This window comes from Canis lupus, chromosome 4 (genome assembly GCF_048164855.1).
Source record: "Canis lupus baileyi chromosome 4, mCanLup2.hap1, whole genome shotgun sequence".
Classification (NCBI taxonomy): domain Eukaryota; kingdom Metazoa; phylum Chordata; class Mammalia; order Carnivora; family Canidae; genus Canis; species Canis lupus.
The window spans coordinates 30,106,970-30,125,100 of NC_132841.1; the positions used below are offsets into that span (position 1 = coordinate 30,106,970).

Consider the following 18,131-nt stretch of genomic DNA (forward strand, 5'->3'; position numbering starts at 1 on the left):
ACTCGATCCCAGGACCCCGGGATCACCACCTGAGCTGAAGGCAGACCACTGAGCCACCCAGGTACCCCCAGATCTAGATTCCTAAGAGAAACATGAACATCCTAGAATGGGGAGGGCTGGGTGTTAATGCTGAAAGAGCTCTGTCATTAGGAGCCGTGGTGGCTCTACTATGGATCCTGCTTCAAAAAAATTGCTGTATGGGAAACAGAAGACTTTCCTTATGAATTGAGGCATTATAGATTCTACAGTACACAAGGGGATGCCACAAAGGAGCATCAAAAGCCATGAACAAGTCAGCACCACCAATGGAGTGACCAAAAGAGAAGCTTGGAGACATACGGCTGCTGGTTTATGGATCTAGGCAGAGAATTGATGCAAGAGATAAAGCCACATCTAGAAGCAAGCAGAGACTGCTCTGATAGCAAAGGCAAGAGGGTGGGCAACTGTCTTACAGTAACTGGAAGTTAGATTTTCCTTGGGGATGGCTGTAACTGTGTATCAGCAGGTCAGGGATGAACACTGGTCACCTTAGTAATGCACAGGGCAAACTTCAGCTAAGAAGGTGAGTGATGGGGGCAAGGAAATTAAGGAAAGGCCATCCCATGAAAGGCAAGTGGGGGGTCTCTTCGAGATCTAAAGCAGGAAGCAAAAGAGTGACCCCACCAGGTGACAGTTCCCCCAGCCACTGCCCCCACAGGCTGCAGTCTCCACAGCTCCTCCACTTGCCCCACCCCTCCTCAGATATGCCAAGGAGCTCCCAGCTCTTTCTCAATATCTGGGCAGTAACCGTTGAGATGAAAGAGGAAGAGAAGTGGGCACAGCGGGTCCTGGATCTTGGAATCCATAGATGCGGGTTGCATTTGCAACAGGTGTAGACCATTGTGCAAGTGCTGGTCTTCCCTGGAGCTCAGATTTTTGGACATCTCTAAAATACAGACACTGATGATGCCCCTCAGTTCACAGGGCTTCAGGGTGGGGTACGGGTGAGGTCACAGACTGAGGGTGCTCTTTAAACTCTAAGGCAATATGTGTGTAGTGTTAACGAATATTGGTGGCAAGTTTCCAGAACCTTGGTGGGGGTGAGAGTGAGTCAACAAGGAAGAAATTGCCCCACCTCTTGAAAAGAGCTCTTAGAAGACCAGGGCCGGGCGGCTCAGGTTACAAGGCAGGTATAAATAGCCAGTACCTGCCAAGGAAAGGCCAGTTGGCCTGGAGGTCCTGGAGTCCCAGAAGAAGCAACCGTGAGTGTTTCTGTCCATTGCCCTCATTCTGTTTGCCCAATACCCGGTGACTGTCTCCCTGCCCCTATGGCTCCTCTATCCTACTGGTGCTGTGGAGCAGGGTCTGTGGAGCTGTTCTGGTCTAGGACGTATGGCAGGCGGGGGGCGGAGGAGGGTAACAAGGAGTGCTCTTAGGGAGCCTCTCAATGCTCCCTGTGCTCTCTGGGCTGGGGGAAGGTGCATCAGCTGGATGACACCCACTCAGACCCCAGACACCATTGTCTGGAAGCCCCAGTGGAAGTGCAAGTTCACCTTCTCCCTTAGTTCCTCTCCATTTCTGATTTCTTCAGAAAGAACAGTGGTAGGGGAGAAACAGGCCAGGTCTCCACAAGCCGGGTTCTAAGCCCATCCAGGTTATCAGCTGCCTGCGGGGCAAGGACATCATACTTCTTTCTTAGACTCAGATGTTTTACTTTCAAAACTAGACTTACTGGACTAAGTCACAAATTTTCCAACCAAGTTTCAGAGGAGTCATTTTCTTTAAAAAGAAGAAAAGAAAAAAATCTTAATCTGAAAGTTTGGCATGAGCCCTGGGGGTTGAGGGGGCTGCTGCGGCTCTGAAAGCCAATGAGTTAGCTGCCTTCCACTACAGTGGGCAGTGATGCCTTCTGTGGCATCTTGAACTGGGCGGGGTGGGGGCAGACTGCCTGTTGCTTTTCATACTTCCCTAGATTCGGGGTGCAGGGCCCCGGAGGTGAGGTAGCTGCAGGCCAGGGGATAGTGCCCTTGCTCCGGTCTGGGCCCTTTGGTGCTCATGACCACAAGTGCAGCGAAGCAGCTGCCGCTGGCTTGGGAGCTCAGCTGGGTGTTTCTAGAGCTCCCAGGATGCCCAAGGAAGAGGTGAATTCAAAGCTGAAAGAGGGTACTGAACAATAGGGATCATCTCGCCCAGAATTACCAGCAGCTGTGGCAGGCACTTCTCGGGCCAGGAAAGCCCCTTCCCTGCCAGCACCTCAGCCTGTCTGGTGAGCCCCTCTTCCAGGCTTTGTGCCCAGCCCCTGCCCCTCCAACAAGCTCTTTCTGTGCTCATAACTTTGTAGTTTCTCTCTGAGAGAGGAAAGAAGCCCAATACTGGAGGTGACTCTGGCCCTATACCCGTCTTGGTCTCACTTAGTCCCCAGGTACCGGTCAGATGATAACTGGATGCCCTATTGGGCCCCTGCTCGTTTTTATCCCCAAACTAGCCTTCCCTAGACTGAACCCGTTTCACATGTCCCCTTGCTCTGTGAGGCCTTTCTTTCAAGTTCTCTTTGGTCATCGGAGCAGAATGGTACCTGTCCCAGGGGCTCTCCCGCTGCTAACTTAGCATCTCTGAGAACTTTCACCTGCATTCTCTGTGAGAATTCCCTTATGGAGACAATGTCTAGCCCAGGGATGGCAAGTCACCTGGCAAACATGCAACCACATACCCATCCTGGGCTCAGGACGGACATCACTCAGTGTTCAGGACTTGGACTGGTTTTCAGAATAGCACTGCCGACCCCACGAGTGCTGGTTAGCCAAGGCAGCCAGTAGGAGGAACCGCTTTGCCTTGTCAGAGCTAAGCCAACCACTTTAGTAGTAGAAACAGAGAGGAGGGGTCCAGAGAGGGGAAGGGTCCTTCCCAGAACGACCCAGTGAATCCTCCTGCTGTGACATGGGCCTCAGTGAGGAATTCTATATCCTAGCCCCTGTGCCAATGACAGTGCCCTCGGGAAGGCCCAAGAAAAGGCAACATGGGGCATCTGAGACTAGCTGGCTACTGCTCTCAACCCATGTCACGAGTTCCATCTGGATAACTCATGCTCTCCTGGGCCAGACCATATGCCCCCCTGGGCCCTAATGTGCTTTGGGAGCCCTGCTGCTCTCAGCCCCACACGAGGGAGGGGAGGTGGAGAGGTGCTTCTCCTGACCTTCAGGAGCTGGGCCAAGCCCTAACCCAGGTCCTAGGACCAAGAGCATGTCCTTTCTTTTTCTGTTCATCTGCCTAGACCATGCTTCTCCTCCCTCTCTCCGTGCTGATCCTGCTCACACAACCCCTGAGGCCACTGGGAGCAGAAGTGAAGACCTATTCCCAGAGAACAGCAGCCAACACCTGCACCCTGGTCATGTGTAACCCCGTGGAGAATGGCCTGCCTGGTCGCGATGGACGGGATGGGAGAGAGGGCCCCCGGGGCGAGAAGGGAGATCCAGGTAGGGCTGGGACCATGGGCTTTTCCTGGTGGAAAGCGGTAGGTATTGTAATTGTAACCAACCCAGAAATGCTGGCCGTTCTGCGTGGAAGGCTCGGAGGTGGACTTTGGACTTCCTCCTCTCTAGGGGTTGGGTTTCCCCCAGGCTTTTTGTCCTTCTTTTTTTTTTTTTTTTTTTTGGTCCTTCTAAAGCACTGCTTTACCAGTTGTAAAATGACTGACTGCCCAGAGCTCCCAGGTGCCTCATTCCATGACCAGCTGCCTTGACTCCTCCCCTGGAGTCTTCTGATTCCTCCCACTGCGAGAATGAGGAAATTGTGGGTCCATGGACTTTGTGGCTCTCCAGAACCTGCTCCAGGACTTAACAGTCAGTCATCTAGGTGAAATGGTGTCTGTGAGAGGTGTTAAAAACTTTTAATATTGCATGAAGGATGGGAAAGAAAGAGGCTCTGTGGCCCCATACTCCGGTCTGATCAAAAGGATTTGCACTGATACCATTATGGAGAGAACGAAAGGGAGCTCACATTTCTTTGTCCAACCTCATGCTTGGGTGTGCACTGAGTCATTGATTTAACCCTCCCAAAAGTCTTACAAAGGACATATGACTCTTATCTGGCAGGTGAGAACATTGTGACAGAGGGGCCAGATGACAGCCCATCTGAGGGGGAACAGACATGGGCCTCTGCATCAGGCCGATCTGTGCCGGACTGCTAGCTCTAGCTCCGTAGCAGGGACCCAGCCTAGGACAAGCCAGGGTCCCCGAGCCTCAGTTTGCTCATCTGTAAGTGGGAATGAGATCTCTCACAAAGTGACAAATAACTGAGCCAAGGCTTTATTTTTTGTTAAGTTGTTAGGATCAAGTTGCACCTTCTTTCTGGACCCATCGGGTGAGGTCTTGTGAGGTTCCCGAAGGTACTGGTTATTAAGGGAATTATCCAAGAAGGATCTGGGTCTTGGTGGCAAAGTGTCAGAATTCAGTGAACCGGCAATTAGGACAACAGGGGACTCCCCCGCCCCGCCCCCACCAGGTGCTGGGCTAGAGCTATGGAGGGATCTACTGTGGTCTTTATCTTTCAGGACTTTGCATTTTGTTTGGGGAGGAAGGAAACTAACAACATTTTTTTTTTAAAGATTTTATTTATTTATTCATGAGAGAAACACACAGAGAGAGAGGCAGAGACACAGGCAGAGGGAGAAGCAGGCTCCCCACAAGGAGCCCGATGTGGGACTCGATCCAGCGTCCTGGGATCACGCCCTGGGCCAAAGGCAGATGCTCAACCGCTGAGCCACCCAGGTGTCCCATGGAAACTAAGAACATTTAAGCTGGAAAGAATGGGTAACGTCCCCAGGCTTTGTAGGGTAAGGGACAAGCGCTCATCTGTCTAGCTGTCCATCCTTTATACTCAGGGAGCGGCTCCCAACGTGAATGGCCAGGGGCCTGGGGGGAAGGCCACCTGGACGTGCACTCCGAAGAACGGTAGTATTCAAGGGTCAGCATCTTGGAGAGTCCTCACTCTCTCTAGCCCTCAGAGGGGCCCTCTCCTATAGTCCCCCTGTGACCCCGCAGCATTGAGCGTGGCTGAGACCTACCTCTGGCACGCAGATGCCTCCTCCCACCCCTGTGCACATTCCAAGCCCGGCCTTAGTTCGGTGCTTGGAGACTAGGGGGACCAAGGGGACCAGGCTGCCCTCTGGCTCCTGGACTGCAGGTGCGCTAGTCGCTCAACCACTGTGGGTCTGGGAACTCCCCGGAGAGCTTGGAGCACCTCGGCATCTCTACCCAAGTAAGTGTGGCTGGGGCCACAGTGTGCGTTTATGACAACGTCCCCTGCAGACGCGCAAGGTTCCAAGGACCTGCTGGAAAGGGCAAGATGGGCCAGAGAGAGGAGAGCCTAGAGCAGAGGTGGAGAGTGGAGTCGGGTCGCTGTGGTAATGCCTCGGGCGTATCATGGAGGGCCAGTAAGACCCCACCTGGCTTTGGGGGCTCTATGTCCAGGACAGTCCCCTTATTCCTCAACACCTCCAAGATTCCTGCAGTCTTTTGCAGAAGGATTCAGCAGAAGTGTCCCTCCAGGGGTGTGCATCTCCCTTGGAACAAAACCACATACTCCTCAGCAGCCCACTAGGACACTCCACCCCTGGCTACTTCTCTGACCTCACCTCCTTCTACTCCGGCCACCCTGGCTCCTTGCTGATCCCTAACCACACTCGGGCCTCTGATGAATGAGGGCCCTCTCCCTGTCTCCCCATAGCTGTCCCTGTGGGTCACTTCTCACAGACAACCTTCTCCACTAGTCTGGCCCTGACCACCTTCCTTAGAAGAAACAGCCCCCCGCCCCCCACCATGACCCTCTCTGTGCCTTTTTTTTTCTCTGTGGCACTTATTCTGATCTAATAGACCATATGTTGTACACTTTAATTTTTAGGATCTGTCTCTATGCAATTGGGTTTAAGCTCCATGAGGAAGGATCTGATTTGGGGTCTGCTTCTTTCACTGCTGTGTCCCGCCATTGAGGATGGTGTTTTCTGTGCAGCAGAAGTTTCAGCGAGTACCTGTGGGATGAAGGAATGTGGAATGAAAGGGAGAAGGGATTTACTGCAGTTAAGACTGGCCAAATTGCTGGTCCTTAAAGCTTCCCTTCAGGTGGCATTATGGTACAGGGCTGGCCTTTGGGGGACACTAGGATGCAAAATTAGTGCTTTAGGAGGGATGGGGGCTTGCCGTTGAAGAGGGTGTCCCCTCTCATGGCCTCCAGGGCTTGTACATCATGGATGGGAAACCTCTACTGCTCCTTCTACCTGCCGCCATCCCAGCCAGGGTGGAGCCCAAGAGGGGCTCAGCCTAGGGGTAGGACATCTCCACCCCAGCACAGTGCCCTGCTGGATATGGGATGTGGGACCCATCCTGTAACCCTCTATGCTTCCATTGCTTTCCCAGTAAGGATCATAACCAAAAGCAGGACACAATGCCCTGCACAGAGCCTCTCAGCAACCCATTCCAGGGAGCAGTCCCTGGCTACCAGCATGCTCTTGCTCAGGCAGGTCTGGTCCCTCCTTCCCCTGGGAGCATGGTATCCAAGTCTGAAATGTCATTTTTTCCTCTGTATGTCTCTCTAAATCTTCCTTGCTCTGAAGTCCCTTTTCTTCCTTTGGGAAGACAGCTCTGGGCGTGTGTGTGTGCTGGGGTTGGGGTGATGATGTGATGGGACGAGGGACACCTTGTGAATTGTCCTCTTCACTCGTTACCTGTGCCTCACAGCTGAAAATCCTATTACACATCCCATGCAGACCGGGGTCTGGTGCTGATATTTGCATCTCGCCCAGCACTGAGCACACGGTTATATTCCATAGATGGTTTCTTAGTGAACAAGTAAGTGAATGAACAAGTCAGCCCCACCTGTCAAGTGTCATTTCTTTTTGCACATGAATGTTCATAGCAGCTTTATTCACAATAGCCCAAATGCCTAGCAACAGGTGGATGGATGAACGAGATGTGTTCTGTCCATACGGTGGAACATTACTCAGCCATACAAGGGAACGAAGCACTGAGACACACTGCCAAGTGGATGACCTCAAAAACGTCACTCCAAGTTAAAAAAGCCCGATGCAAAGGGTCATATGTTGCATGATTCCATATATAGGAAATGTCCAAAATAGGAGATAGAGACAGAAGGTAGAGTAGTGGTGTCCAGGGGCTACGAGGAGGGCGAATTGGGGGTGGTGGCTTAGTGGCTATAGTTTCTTTCAAGGGAGACAAAATGATATTGAACTCAGTAGAGGAGGTAGTTGTGCATCATGGTGAGTGTGCTAACTGCCACTGAATTGTGTGCTTTGAAAAGGTTAATGTTATATGAATTTCATCTCACTAAAAAAGAAAGAAAGAAAAAGAAAGAATGAAAGAAAAAGAAAAAAGCAAATGAGAACCAAGTATAAGATTAAAAAAAAAAGATTTTATTAATTTATTGGAGAGCGAGTGAGCGAGCATGGGGGAGGTGCAGAGGGAGAGGGAGAAGCAGACTCCCCACTGAGCAGGGAGCCCTGAGGCAGGGCTCAATCTCAGAACTCTTAAGCACTGATAGCCATTTGCCCCCATGAGTCTTTTGGGGGTAAATCTTGAGTAACCTCAGACCTTGGCAGCCTTTCTGGAGGTAACACGTCTTTCTAAAAATGCTTGATCATTTTTCCAATACAAAAATAATATGTGGTCACTAAAGAAACAATAAGAAGAAAGTTAAAATTATCTTGTGTCACTAGGGAAGGAACAACTGGTAAAACACTTTTGTATATACTTTTCCTGGGTCTTTCCAATGGGTCCTACATGTGCACATGCCCCACACACATCATGCACGTGTAGGTACTTATGAAACCGGATCACATTGCACATTAGGTCATAATTTGGTCTCTTTCCTCTAGGTTCAAGAGCATATTGCATTGCTTTTTCTTTTTTAATTGAGGTATAACTGACATATAACATTATATTAGTTTCCAATCTATAGCATAATGATTCAATATTTGCACATATTGTGAAATGATCACCACAAGAAGTCGTGTCAAAGTCCATCACCACACAGAGTACGTTTTTTTTTTCTTGCCATAAGAACTTTTAAGATCTACTCTCTGAACAGCTTTCACATATACAATACAGTATTATTAACTCTAGTCGCCATGCTGCCCATGACATCCCCAGAACTTATTTTATGACTGGACATTTGTACCTTTTTACCACCACGAGCCTTTCTGCCCACCTCCCAACCCCACCTCTAGAAACCACCAATCTGTTCTCTATGAGTTTGTTGTTTTTGTTTGTTGTTTGGCTTATCTATCTAGTTTCTACATATAAGTGAAATCGTATGGTATTTGTCTCTCTCTGTCTGATTTATTTCATCTAGCATAACGCCCTGAACATCGATCCACATTATGGCAAATGGCAAGATTTCATTCTTTTTTTATGGCCGAATAATATTCCATTGTGTGTATACCTGCCTTTTCTCCATCCGTTCATCCATCGATGGACACCTAGGCTCTAAGCCATCTCCATGTCTTGGCTATTGTAATGGCCCAGTGAACAATGCTGCAGTGAACACGGGGGTACAGATATCTTTTTGAATTAGTGTTTTGGTTTTCTTTAGATAAATACACAGAAGGGGAATTGCTGGATCACATAGCAGCTCTATTTTTAATTTTTTGAAGCTTCATTCTGTTTTCCACAGTGGCTGCACCCCATTAATGTTCCTACTAACAGTGCACAAGGGTCCCCTTGTCTCCATATCTTGGCCAACATTTGTTATCTCTTGTCTTTTTTTATAATACCCATTCTAACAGGTGTGAGGTGATACTGCAGTTTTGATTTACATTTCCCTGATGATTAGTGCCAGGTGTCGTTTTTGATGTGAACTTTAGTTCTGGGATGGGGAGAAGAGTCCATGATCAACAGTAAATGCTGATCGATTGCCTGTTAAAAATGCTGACAAATTGCCTGCTATAAATACTATGGACAAGCCAAGTCAGATAAGTCTTAGCTTGAATCCACAGCCAACTGTGGCCAGCCAATTTTCTCACCTGTAAAATGGAGATGTGGACACCCATTTCCTGGACCACAATTGGACCAAGGAGTATGGAGATGGAATGTCCACACCCTGTAGAACCTTGAAGGCATGCAAGGGGCCTGACTGTACAGGCAGCTGGCACCTCCTGGGACTAAGGCCAGATTTATACCCATCTCTTCTGCCACTACAGGTTCGCCAGGAGCAGTGGGGAGAGCAGGGATGCCTGGACCAGCTGGCCCAGTTGGGCCCAAAGGAGACAATGGCTCTGCTGGAGAGCCTGGACTGAAGGGAGACTCTGGACCATCCGGTGAGCAGCTGGGCACAGAATGCAGATGCCTGCAGGTGGTGCTGCTGCCACTGGGCTCTGCTGATAGATGTGCACAGATCCCATCCCAAGAAGAAGGCAGAAGGCTGTTCTGAAGGTGGTTCTGGGTTATTTCAGGGAGTACTAGAACTACTGTTGGCATCATCTTCTATAATGCTGCTGCCTCTCTGACTTCTATCATTCCTCTCATCTTCTCATGTACTCCCACTTCCAATACAATTTAGAGTCACTGACTAGGCCGGTCCTTTTCCCCAGGACCTCCAGGACCTCGAGGTATGCCTGGTCCAGCTGGCAGAGAGGGCCCAGCTGGGAAGCAAGGGGATGTAGGACCTCAAGGCCCACCAGGTCCACAAGGAGAGGCTGGGCCCAAAGGTAGGTGGTTGCTATGCGGCTGGTCTGGGAGGGAGAAGGAATATAGTGATGGTCCAGGAGGTGACCTAAGGCAAGCTCAGAGTAGCAGGAAAAGCCCAGACTGTCAGCCTTGGGTAGGCCATATCGTGGCTTCTTCCCCCCACATTCCCACATGGATGGTGTTTTCCTGTTCACCTCCATGGAGGAACCCCAGTAAGGAGCACCTTCTCCCCAGGTCTCTGTCCCCCTGGAGCAGTGGGTGAAACCTCCACTACTGAACACACTCTCAGCAGCACTTGTCCCAATTTGTTCCTTCTTTAGGAGAAGTGGGTATGCCTGGCAAGCAGGGGTCTGCAGGGATGACAGGCCCCACAGGTGTTAAAGGAGAGACAGGTGCCCCTGGTGAGCGTGGAGCCCCTGGAGTTGCTGGGGAAGCAGGTGAGTGATGGAGGGAGTGAGGCCTGGGCTCCAGTGCTCTTGTGTCCCCCCTGACGCTGTCTGTGGATGGCCACCCCTCCACCACCACCACTTATCGTGTCAGAGCTGGTGTTACTGGGAGGCGGGAGAGTCTATGTTCAAGGAGGGTGACTGCTGGGCCCTGGGAGCCATCTGCATCCAGGGAGAGTGACTCGTGAGCAACAGCGACAGTATGGGTGCTGGAGTTTGGTCGTTGGGTGCTAGGGCAGTGTGTGGAGAGGGTGCCTGGCTGGGTTGTGGGAGCAGTCTATAGGGGAAGGGGTGCTGTAGGCTGGTTGGACAGTCCAGATATGGGAAGGGTAAAAATGCTGGAAAACGTGTACAGAGCTCACCCAGCAATTCTGTGATCCCAGGACCTGCTGGAGCCATGGGCCCGCCGGGACCTCCAGGTGCCAAAGGGTCCCCTGGACTGAAGGGGGACAGAGGTGCTCCTGGGGACAGAGGAGCAAAGGGAGAGAGCGGGCTTCCGGGTAAGTTGGTATCTGCCAGATTCGGGAGGTCCCACGGGTGGGGGCAGGGGGAGGGAGGTGGCACTCTTTCTATCAGGACAGCCTATCTTCTTGGACTTCAGCCCCATTAGGCATGGGAAGTGGGTGGAAAGCAGGAAAGCTAGCTGGCAGGAAGGCCGGAGAATTAGGAGTGAGGCTAAAACCCCCAGGCAGCTTTTCCATCTGATCAACTGGGGAAAGCATATTCCCCTTCCCAATGAAAAGGATAGCTTTGAGTATCAAATACCCCAGTGGATGGGAAGTGTCATGGGGTTTAGTGTCCATGAGGCACAGGGACCTACTCACCAGTGTGTTCATAGTAGAAGCCACAGGAAATCTGGGGCCAACAGGGATCAGCTGTGTCAGCAGATGGGCTTCTAACGACCCATCCCGGCTCCTTGCCCCGCCCCGGTTTGCACCTGCACCTGGGCACCCTTCCCTGAGGCCTAGGCTCTGAGCTGATCCCAGGCTATGCTGGGCTTACCTTCCCTCGGCCTCTCTCTTCTGCAGACATCACTGCTCTGAGGCAGCAGGTGGAGGCCTTACAGCAACAGGTACAAAACCTCCAGAATGCCTTGTCTCAGTATAGGAAAGGTAAGTTCCTGGACCTGAACCAAGCCAGGCACCAAGGCTAGGCCCTCAACTGGGTCTGGGCCTTGGTTTGGCATTGGCTGGGCTTGGGTCTAGAACTGGAATGGGTTGCGATCATATTTAGGGCTGGGCCTGGCTCTGGGGCAGGGTCCGGGGCTGAGAATAGGGCTGGGACAGAGCAGTGCAGCCACATACTCCAGGATCTGGAAGTAGATACAAGAGACAAATAGGAGGATGTGCCCATATCACCAGTTCAGTGGGGTGACGGAAGTATGGTGGAGGTTATCCAGGTCCAGGATCCCCCCCAGCATCATAGCCACCTGTGACCCGGTCAATGCCCTGAGCCCTGTGCAGTTCAGCAGACCCTCATTCCTGCCTACCCTTGGACCCCAAACCTGGAGGTGTTTCTTACATCTGTGGGACCCGGGGTGTGAGTGCCCAGAGATGTTGCTTCACAGCCCAAGGCAGCAGAGAAGCCAGACGCTGTCCTGAGAGCTGGGGCTGGGATCCTGAACTTGGGGCTCAAGGCTGGTGGGGGCCTGGCCTTGCTGTGTGGCCATGAAGCACCTCACCCTGGACATGCCCTTGATTCTGGTCCTTGGGTATTTTGAGCAGAGATTCTTAGACCCTGGAATGCTGCAGAGTCAGGGGTCCCCAGGAGCACACCCCTGAGTGCCCTGTGCCTTTCGGAACCCCCTTCAGTCCTTGGCTGCCCCTCCTCCTCCTCTGCTCTCCCTGAGTCTACATCATTCATCCAACCTCCCTGATCCAAAAGAGAAAGGAGTTTTCTGAAGGGGTAGGGGGGCCCGACTGAGTAGGACGCAGGGATGGCCCTTAAGTACCAAAGTCGCAAGGATGAGAGTTTTAGGTATTGTGTAGTCTTCCTCCCTCCACAAACGTATTTGTGCGTGTTCACTCTGCTGCAAACCAGGGTGAACGTGTCCCTGGGCACCGGCCACATGTGTGGACACCGGCCCTAGGCCTCACTGACCCCGCACCATGACATACGTGAGCACGAGCAGGTGTGTGCATGTGCATCTGGATGGTTGGTGCTGCCATGGACATTCACAGGGTTCGAGTGCCGGGAACATAAAACCCAGTAACGGCTCACGGACCCTTGCCCTGGTCCTGTCCAGGGTACTCTGAGAGCCATCCTGAGCCTGTGTGGAAGCTACTCAGAGAAGGGCAGCGGGTCAGGGAGCAGCCTGAGCCCTCGCAGCCCGGGGAGGCCAGGGCACAGCCCTCGAGGGAGCCCTGAAGATTTCCACGCCTGAGCCCCAAGCCAAAGGGATGGGAAGACGTACTTGATATGTCACGAGGGTGATGCTTCTGTGAAGTGGGCCCCCGCTTTAGAAACGAAGAATCAGAAACCCTGAAATGGAAGTAGCTTCCTCCTGCCCCCCTAGAAGCCATTGCCAGGCCGGGGTGGGACACCTGGCTTCTGATTCCCAAATGGGGCTCTCCCAGAACTGATGCCCTCTGCCCCCTGCCATCTGTTGGGTGGCTTCATCCCCCTGGGACCCCGCACCCTGGGGGAGGCTGACTGGCTAGGGGCAGGGCCCATTGGGCACCAAGGAGCCAGTGTGGGGCTGCAGTGAGTGCAGGGATTAGCACCCTGGGGCTCTCAGGCCCCCCCTTACCCCCTTACGCAAGGTCTGTTTCTCACACTCTCAGAAACTGCTCCAGCTGCCACGCTGTCATGTCCCCGGCCAAAGTCCTCCCAATCCCCCTTGGCCCCAGCACACAAAGTGGGGTGAAGCAGAAGGGGTGTGTCCAGCTCTGGTGTCCCAGCAAACAAGGGTTAACCCTAACCTTGCATGTGATGGGCCGGTGACCCTGGGCCTCTTACTCAGCCTCCCTGAGCTCCAGTGTCCTCCGCTATAGCTGCAGGCCACAGGACCCTGCCCGGGGTGCACTGCCAGTCAGGGCTGCCCGGGAACCAAGCGCCTCGCTGTCATCCTAGGGGGGCTCTGACCCCCCGGGGGAGGCCTGGGGTGGAGGCTCCGCTGGGGCGCGGAGGCCTGGGAGGCCCTGAGCCGGCCGGCGCCGCCACGCCCCACCTGCCTCCCCTCCTCTCTTAGTGGACCTCTTCCCCGACGGCCGGGGTATCGGGAAGAAGATCTTCAAGGCGGCGGGCGTGGAAAAGAGTTTCCAAGAGGCACAGCAGCTGTGTACGCAGGCGGGGGGACAGGTGGCCTCCCCGCGCTCGGCCGCCGAGAACGAGGCCCTGCAGCAGCTGGTCGCCGTGCAGAACAAGGCTGCTTTCCTGAGCATGACGGACGCCAGGAAGGAGGGCACGTTCACCTACCCCTCAGGGGAGCCCCTGGTCTACACCAACTGGGCCCCGGGGGAGCCCAATGACAACGGCGGCTCGGAGGACTGCGTGGAGATCTTTACCAACGGCAAGTGGAACGACAAGGTCTGCGGGGAGCAGCGCCTGGTGGTCTGCGAGTTCTGAGCCCGGGGGGTGCGGGGGGCCTGGCCCGAGCGGCCCACACCTGCACGCGCCCGGCCGGCGGGGAGGCCAGGAGGCTGGCCCTGCACGCCGCTCCCGGCCACCGGCGTCAGCGTCACGCGTGGGACACCTGCTGGAGGAAGAAGGGCCCGCTGCTTTCCCAGTTGCAAGGAATAAAGTTGGCTCCCCAAGACCTCCCGGTGGCAAAATCCAGTGGCTCTCCTCTCTTCCTCCAGCTGTCGGCCAGGTTTGGCCAGCTGGCGGCACCCTGGCCTCCACTCCTCCTCCTCTGAGCTTCCAGGGCAGCCTCTGGCTTCCTGTCCTCAGCCTCCTCAGCCTCTTTCGCTCCTCCCGCCTCCCCCCCTTGACCATTGAACGGAGAGGGGGCCTCTGCTCCCCCTCTGTTCTCTCCTGGCCTGACTCTCGCTCCAGGTGGAACTCATTCTGTCCAAGGCTTCGGATTCCTTCTCCTGACGGCTCCCACATGCATGGCCCTGTTTGGGGGACCTCCCTAAACCCCAGGCTCCTCCAGCCAATGCGAGCTGGAGCCCTGGGGCGCTTAGGCCTCAGTGGCAGCCTCCTGCTTCCAGGCTGGAGCCCAGGAAGCAGCAGAGCACAGTGAGATGACCTGGCAGCGAGCGTCTGCCTCCCCTGACTGCACGGCCTTATGCGGGGAGCCTGGGCCTCATCCTTGCAGGACCCAGGATCTCTCTCTCTCTCTCCCTGTATCATTCAACTGTCTCTTCGTTTACAGAAGGGAGTTCCATCCCCACAGCCCTAGATCGACCTGAAATCTCAAACATGGAGGGAGTCCGACCATGCTCACATTTATCCCCAACTGCCGTCTGGCCTCACAGTTCCAGAAACGTTCCTTCTCCACTCTGCCCCAGAGGGAATCTAGTCAAATTACTATATTACTGCAACTGTAGTCTAGCTCCTCATTTTACAGTTATGGAAACCAGGACACAGAGCGAGCAGGGGGTGGCGAGGCCACAGGCAATGCCAGCACTACAGCTCAGTTATGACAAAAGTCATTTGACCTCAAAGCTTACACTTTTGGCCTGTAAGTTTGTAGGCCAAAGGCCTCTGTATCAATTTAGTCAATTTTATTGACACACTATTGCAAAAAAAATTTTTTTTGTATTTTCTTTCTAAAAGTTTTTAATTTTAATTCTAGTTAGTTAACATACAGTGTTATATTGGTTTCAAGTGTGTAATATAGTAATTCAGCACTTCCATACATTCTCCTGTGCTCATCATGACAAGTACTACCAAAAATGTAAATGACACCCATGCTTAAGAGATTGGAATGACACCTGGATGAAGCATAGGCTCACAGGAGAGGGCAAAAAATGTCGTCCCTGGGTAGAAAGCCAACCACTCTCTCCTTTGTTCCCAGAGACCATGAGATCTGCCCTTTCTGGCCCTTCCTCAATGGGTCCCCCAGGTCCTCTGCTCAACATCCTACCGCCACATCTCATACATAGAACAACATGCCTGAAAACAAAAGCTTCATCTTCCATCAGCATGCAGCTCAGGCTCTCTGCCAAGATCTTTCTCCTGTCACTAAAGAAATCCCCAATTCCTGGCAGCTTCTGAATGTAAGTCAGTTCCACACTAAGAGTAAACAACTCTCCAGCACAGAGGCCACACCTGGACACACTCATTGAGGGAGCTTAGAAAGACCTTTTTAAAAAAAAAAAAAAAATTGCAAGTAAGAAAAACAACTGAATCTAGCTTTAAGCAAAATAGGAACATTTCTTCTAAGAACAGAGAGTCCTGAATTGGCCCAAGGAGGACAGGGAGACCACAGGCAGCATCGTGCTGTCTCCCTGGCTTCTGCACCCCACCCCACGGATCCTTGCCTCTTCCTCCTTCCACATCAGCTTCCTCTTCTTCCCAGGCCCTTGACAGCCCAGCACGGGGAAACATGTGTCACAGAGATTGCCACACAGAGATTAGAAACTCTTGCTTGATAAGCAATTCAAAAATCCTATAAAAATAAATCTCTTTCAGATGCCTGCCTCTGGTTCAATCACCTAAACTTGGAGGTTGGGACCACACAGGACAATATGGCCACTGGGATCCATGTAAGGTCATGGTAGTTTGGGCAGACGCTCTACGCATTGCTACGCTTAAGTCCTAAGCCTATTTCTTAGTGCAGAAAGAGTGCAGAACTCAGTAGGAAGGAAAGAAATCTATAGTGTTGAAGGCTGGGGATGCAGATACCCAAACCCTAAGAAGAGGATCTATCTGCACTGTGGGGCCACAGGGGCCTGGTTTGTTCTTTGGCACCAAGAACAAGGAAGAGGCCTTCTTTGCACTTATATCACAGGCAGAAATCAACACGAGTCTTAAACATTATTGGCTCTATCCCAGCTATAGTAACCATGGTCCTGGTTTCGTAGCCTAGGTGCCAACTGAATCCAGGGCTATGTGATTCTTACATTCTCGGGACATGTCGTGACTCTCACGTCTCAGGTGACCTCGTGCTAGCAGGCTGGGATCCTTCCATGTCTGGACGGGGAAACCACAGCCGTTTCATAGGCAAACCCCTGTTCAGTTTCATAGAGGATTCTCAAGTCATCCCCTGGTTCTCAACCCTCCCATCACCAAACCAGCCCACATCCCACGATGAACAGCCAGTGGGAAGCCCTCTGATGTTTGCTTTTTCAGGATCCTAGCTTTGTTCTGAATTCCCTTGACATAAAATGGAATTGCTTTTATAAAAAAGTGGAGTTGCTTACGTCGAGGGCATTCTCCATCACTCTTACCTTCTGGATGTCCATAACCCAAAGTTAACAGTGTGCTTGATTTTTCAAGCTACCTATGTCTTATCTACAAGAGCAGAGAAAGCAAGTATCTATCAGGAGCAGTAAAATATGAATTTATATGTCAAGTGTTTGTTCAGGCACTGGATTCAGAGATGAAAATAGCTGGTTATGCTCTCCTAGATGCTGCACCCCGCACATCCATAACATTAGAGATAAGCTGTGGAATGTGTTCCAGCAATGGGCAATCGAGATCCTCCATAAGTAGATCCAGAAGGAGCGGGTGGCTCTAAAGCCCTTAGCCAGGAGAATAGGGAGTTGTCTCCTTGTGCAATCACCAGGCTGCTCAGACTCTCACTATTGTTCAGGAGAATCACCTGTGATACTGAGGCCTCTGGAGGGCTAATAGCAGGTATTTTGTTGATTCTACTGTTTCCCACCAATATTTCAACAAGAGAGGTCTTACGAAGGCAGGCCTGGGACATGTGTCACCTCTGGGTAGACGCAGATGAGGACCGGCGCACGTTCCTCAAATGCCCTCTATTCTGCTGTCACTATGATTGCAGAAGCATTGGTGGCTATAAAGTTACGGTACAATCTGGCATCCTGGAAGCCTGAGCAAATTCAAGGAGAACAACCGCCCTTGTGGACCCAAGGGGATCACATGGACCCACTTGGGCTCCAAGTGAGACTTGGGGGTTGTTATTGCCGCACCTGCAGCCCATCCTTCTCCATGACACCTTGAAGAGTAGCTGCCTGGCCTTGCCTTCAGTGCCTTCCATTTACTTAACCAGTGTAGTCTCTCTGACTCCCTGGCTCAGACAACTTTGAGGGACAGAGCGACTCATGAGGGCCCTGCCTGGGGAAAATGGTACTTTGCATATTTTTTAGTACATCGACAGAATGAATGGAGTAAATACATGAAAGAGTTGAGTGAATGAAATCCTTAATTCCCACTTGCAAGTCTGTGTGTAGGGATAAATAAAGTGTTTTCAAGATACTTCCAGGCCCTTTGATCTGAGGAAAGTGCACTGTGTTTTCACCACCAGGCTTTCTGACCTTTTACAAGTTCCCTGAACACTGCATTTCAGGTGTGAGTGGCTGAGCCTAGGCCAGGGCCGAAAGGTCAGGTGGCAGCCTGGGACCGAACACAGGCACTCTGTGACCAGAGGGCTGCAGGGGCAAGGTATGAAGGGGAAGGAAAAACTGGGGCTGGGTTTTGAGCCAGCCTCCTACTTGGCCGCCCAGATGCCTACCCACCCTTGCCCACCCACCCAGAGGGAAGTGAGTTTAGCAAAGACTCCATCCCAAGTCCTATGAGAATCTCATCAAGTGATTCCCAAGCTCTTAGGAAAGAGTTGTTCCTAAGCTGTCCTCATCCTAGAACAGTGAGAAAAATTAAAAAATAATGAGAATGGGGATGCTTGGGTGGCTCACGTCATGATCTCAGGGTCCTGGGATCAAGGCCCACATCCAGCTCTGCACTCAATATGGAGTCTGTTTGTCCCTGTCTCTCTCCCTGCCTTCCCCCACTCACATGTGCATGTACTCTGTCTCTCTCTCAAATAAAATCTTAAAAAAATAATGAGAAAGGATTTGGTCATCTTACATTAAAAAGTTTTTTAAAGGATTTTATTTATTTGAGAGAGAGAAAGCATGAGAGAAAGAGCATGAGT

At 52.0% G+C, this 18,131-nt stretch overlaps 1 protein-coding gene across 1 annotated transcript; it reads left to right on the forward strand.

Annotated features, from left to right (window-relative positions):
- Positions 1-1,095: 1,095 nt before the first annotated feature.
- Positions 1,096-15,705, forward strand: SFTPD (surfactant protein D). Its single transcript, XM_072823783.1, has 8 exons — positions 1,096-1,241; positions 3,251-3,452; positions 9,188-9,304; positions 9,578-9,694; positions 9,995-10,111; positions 10,504-10,620; positions 11,149-11,232; positions 13,311-15,705. The coding sequence occupies exons 2-8, from the start codon at positions 3,254-3,256 to the stop codon at positions 13,685-13,687; spliced, it is 1,128 nt and encodes a 375-aa protein (XP_072679884.1). The 5' UTR covers positions 1,096-1,241; positions 3,251-3,253; the 3' UTR covers positions 13,688-15,705.
- The last annotated feature ends 2,426 nt before the right edge of the window (positions 15,706-18,131 follow it).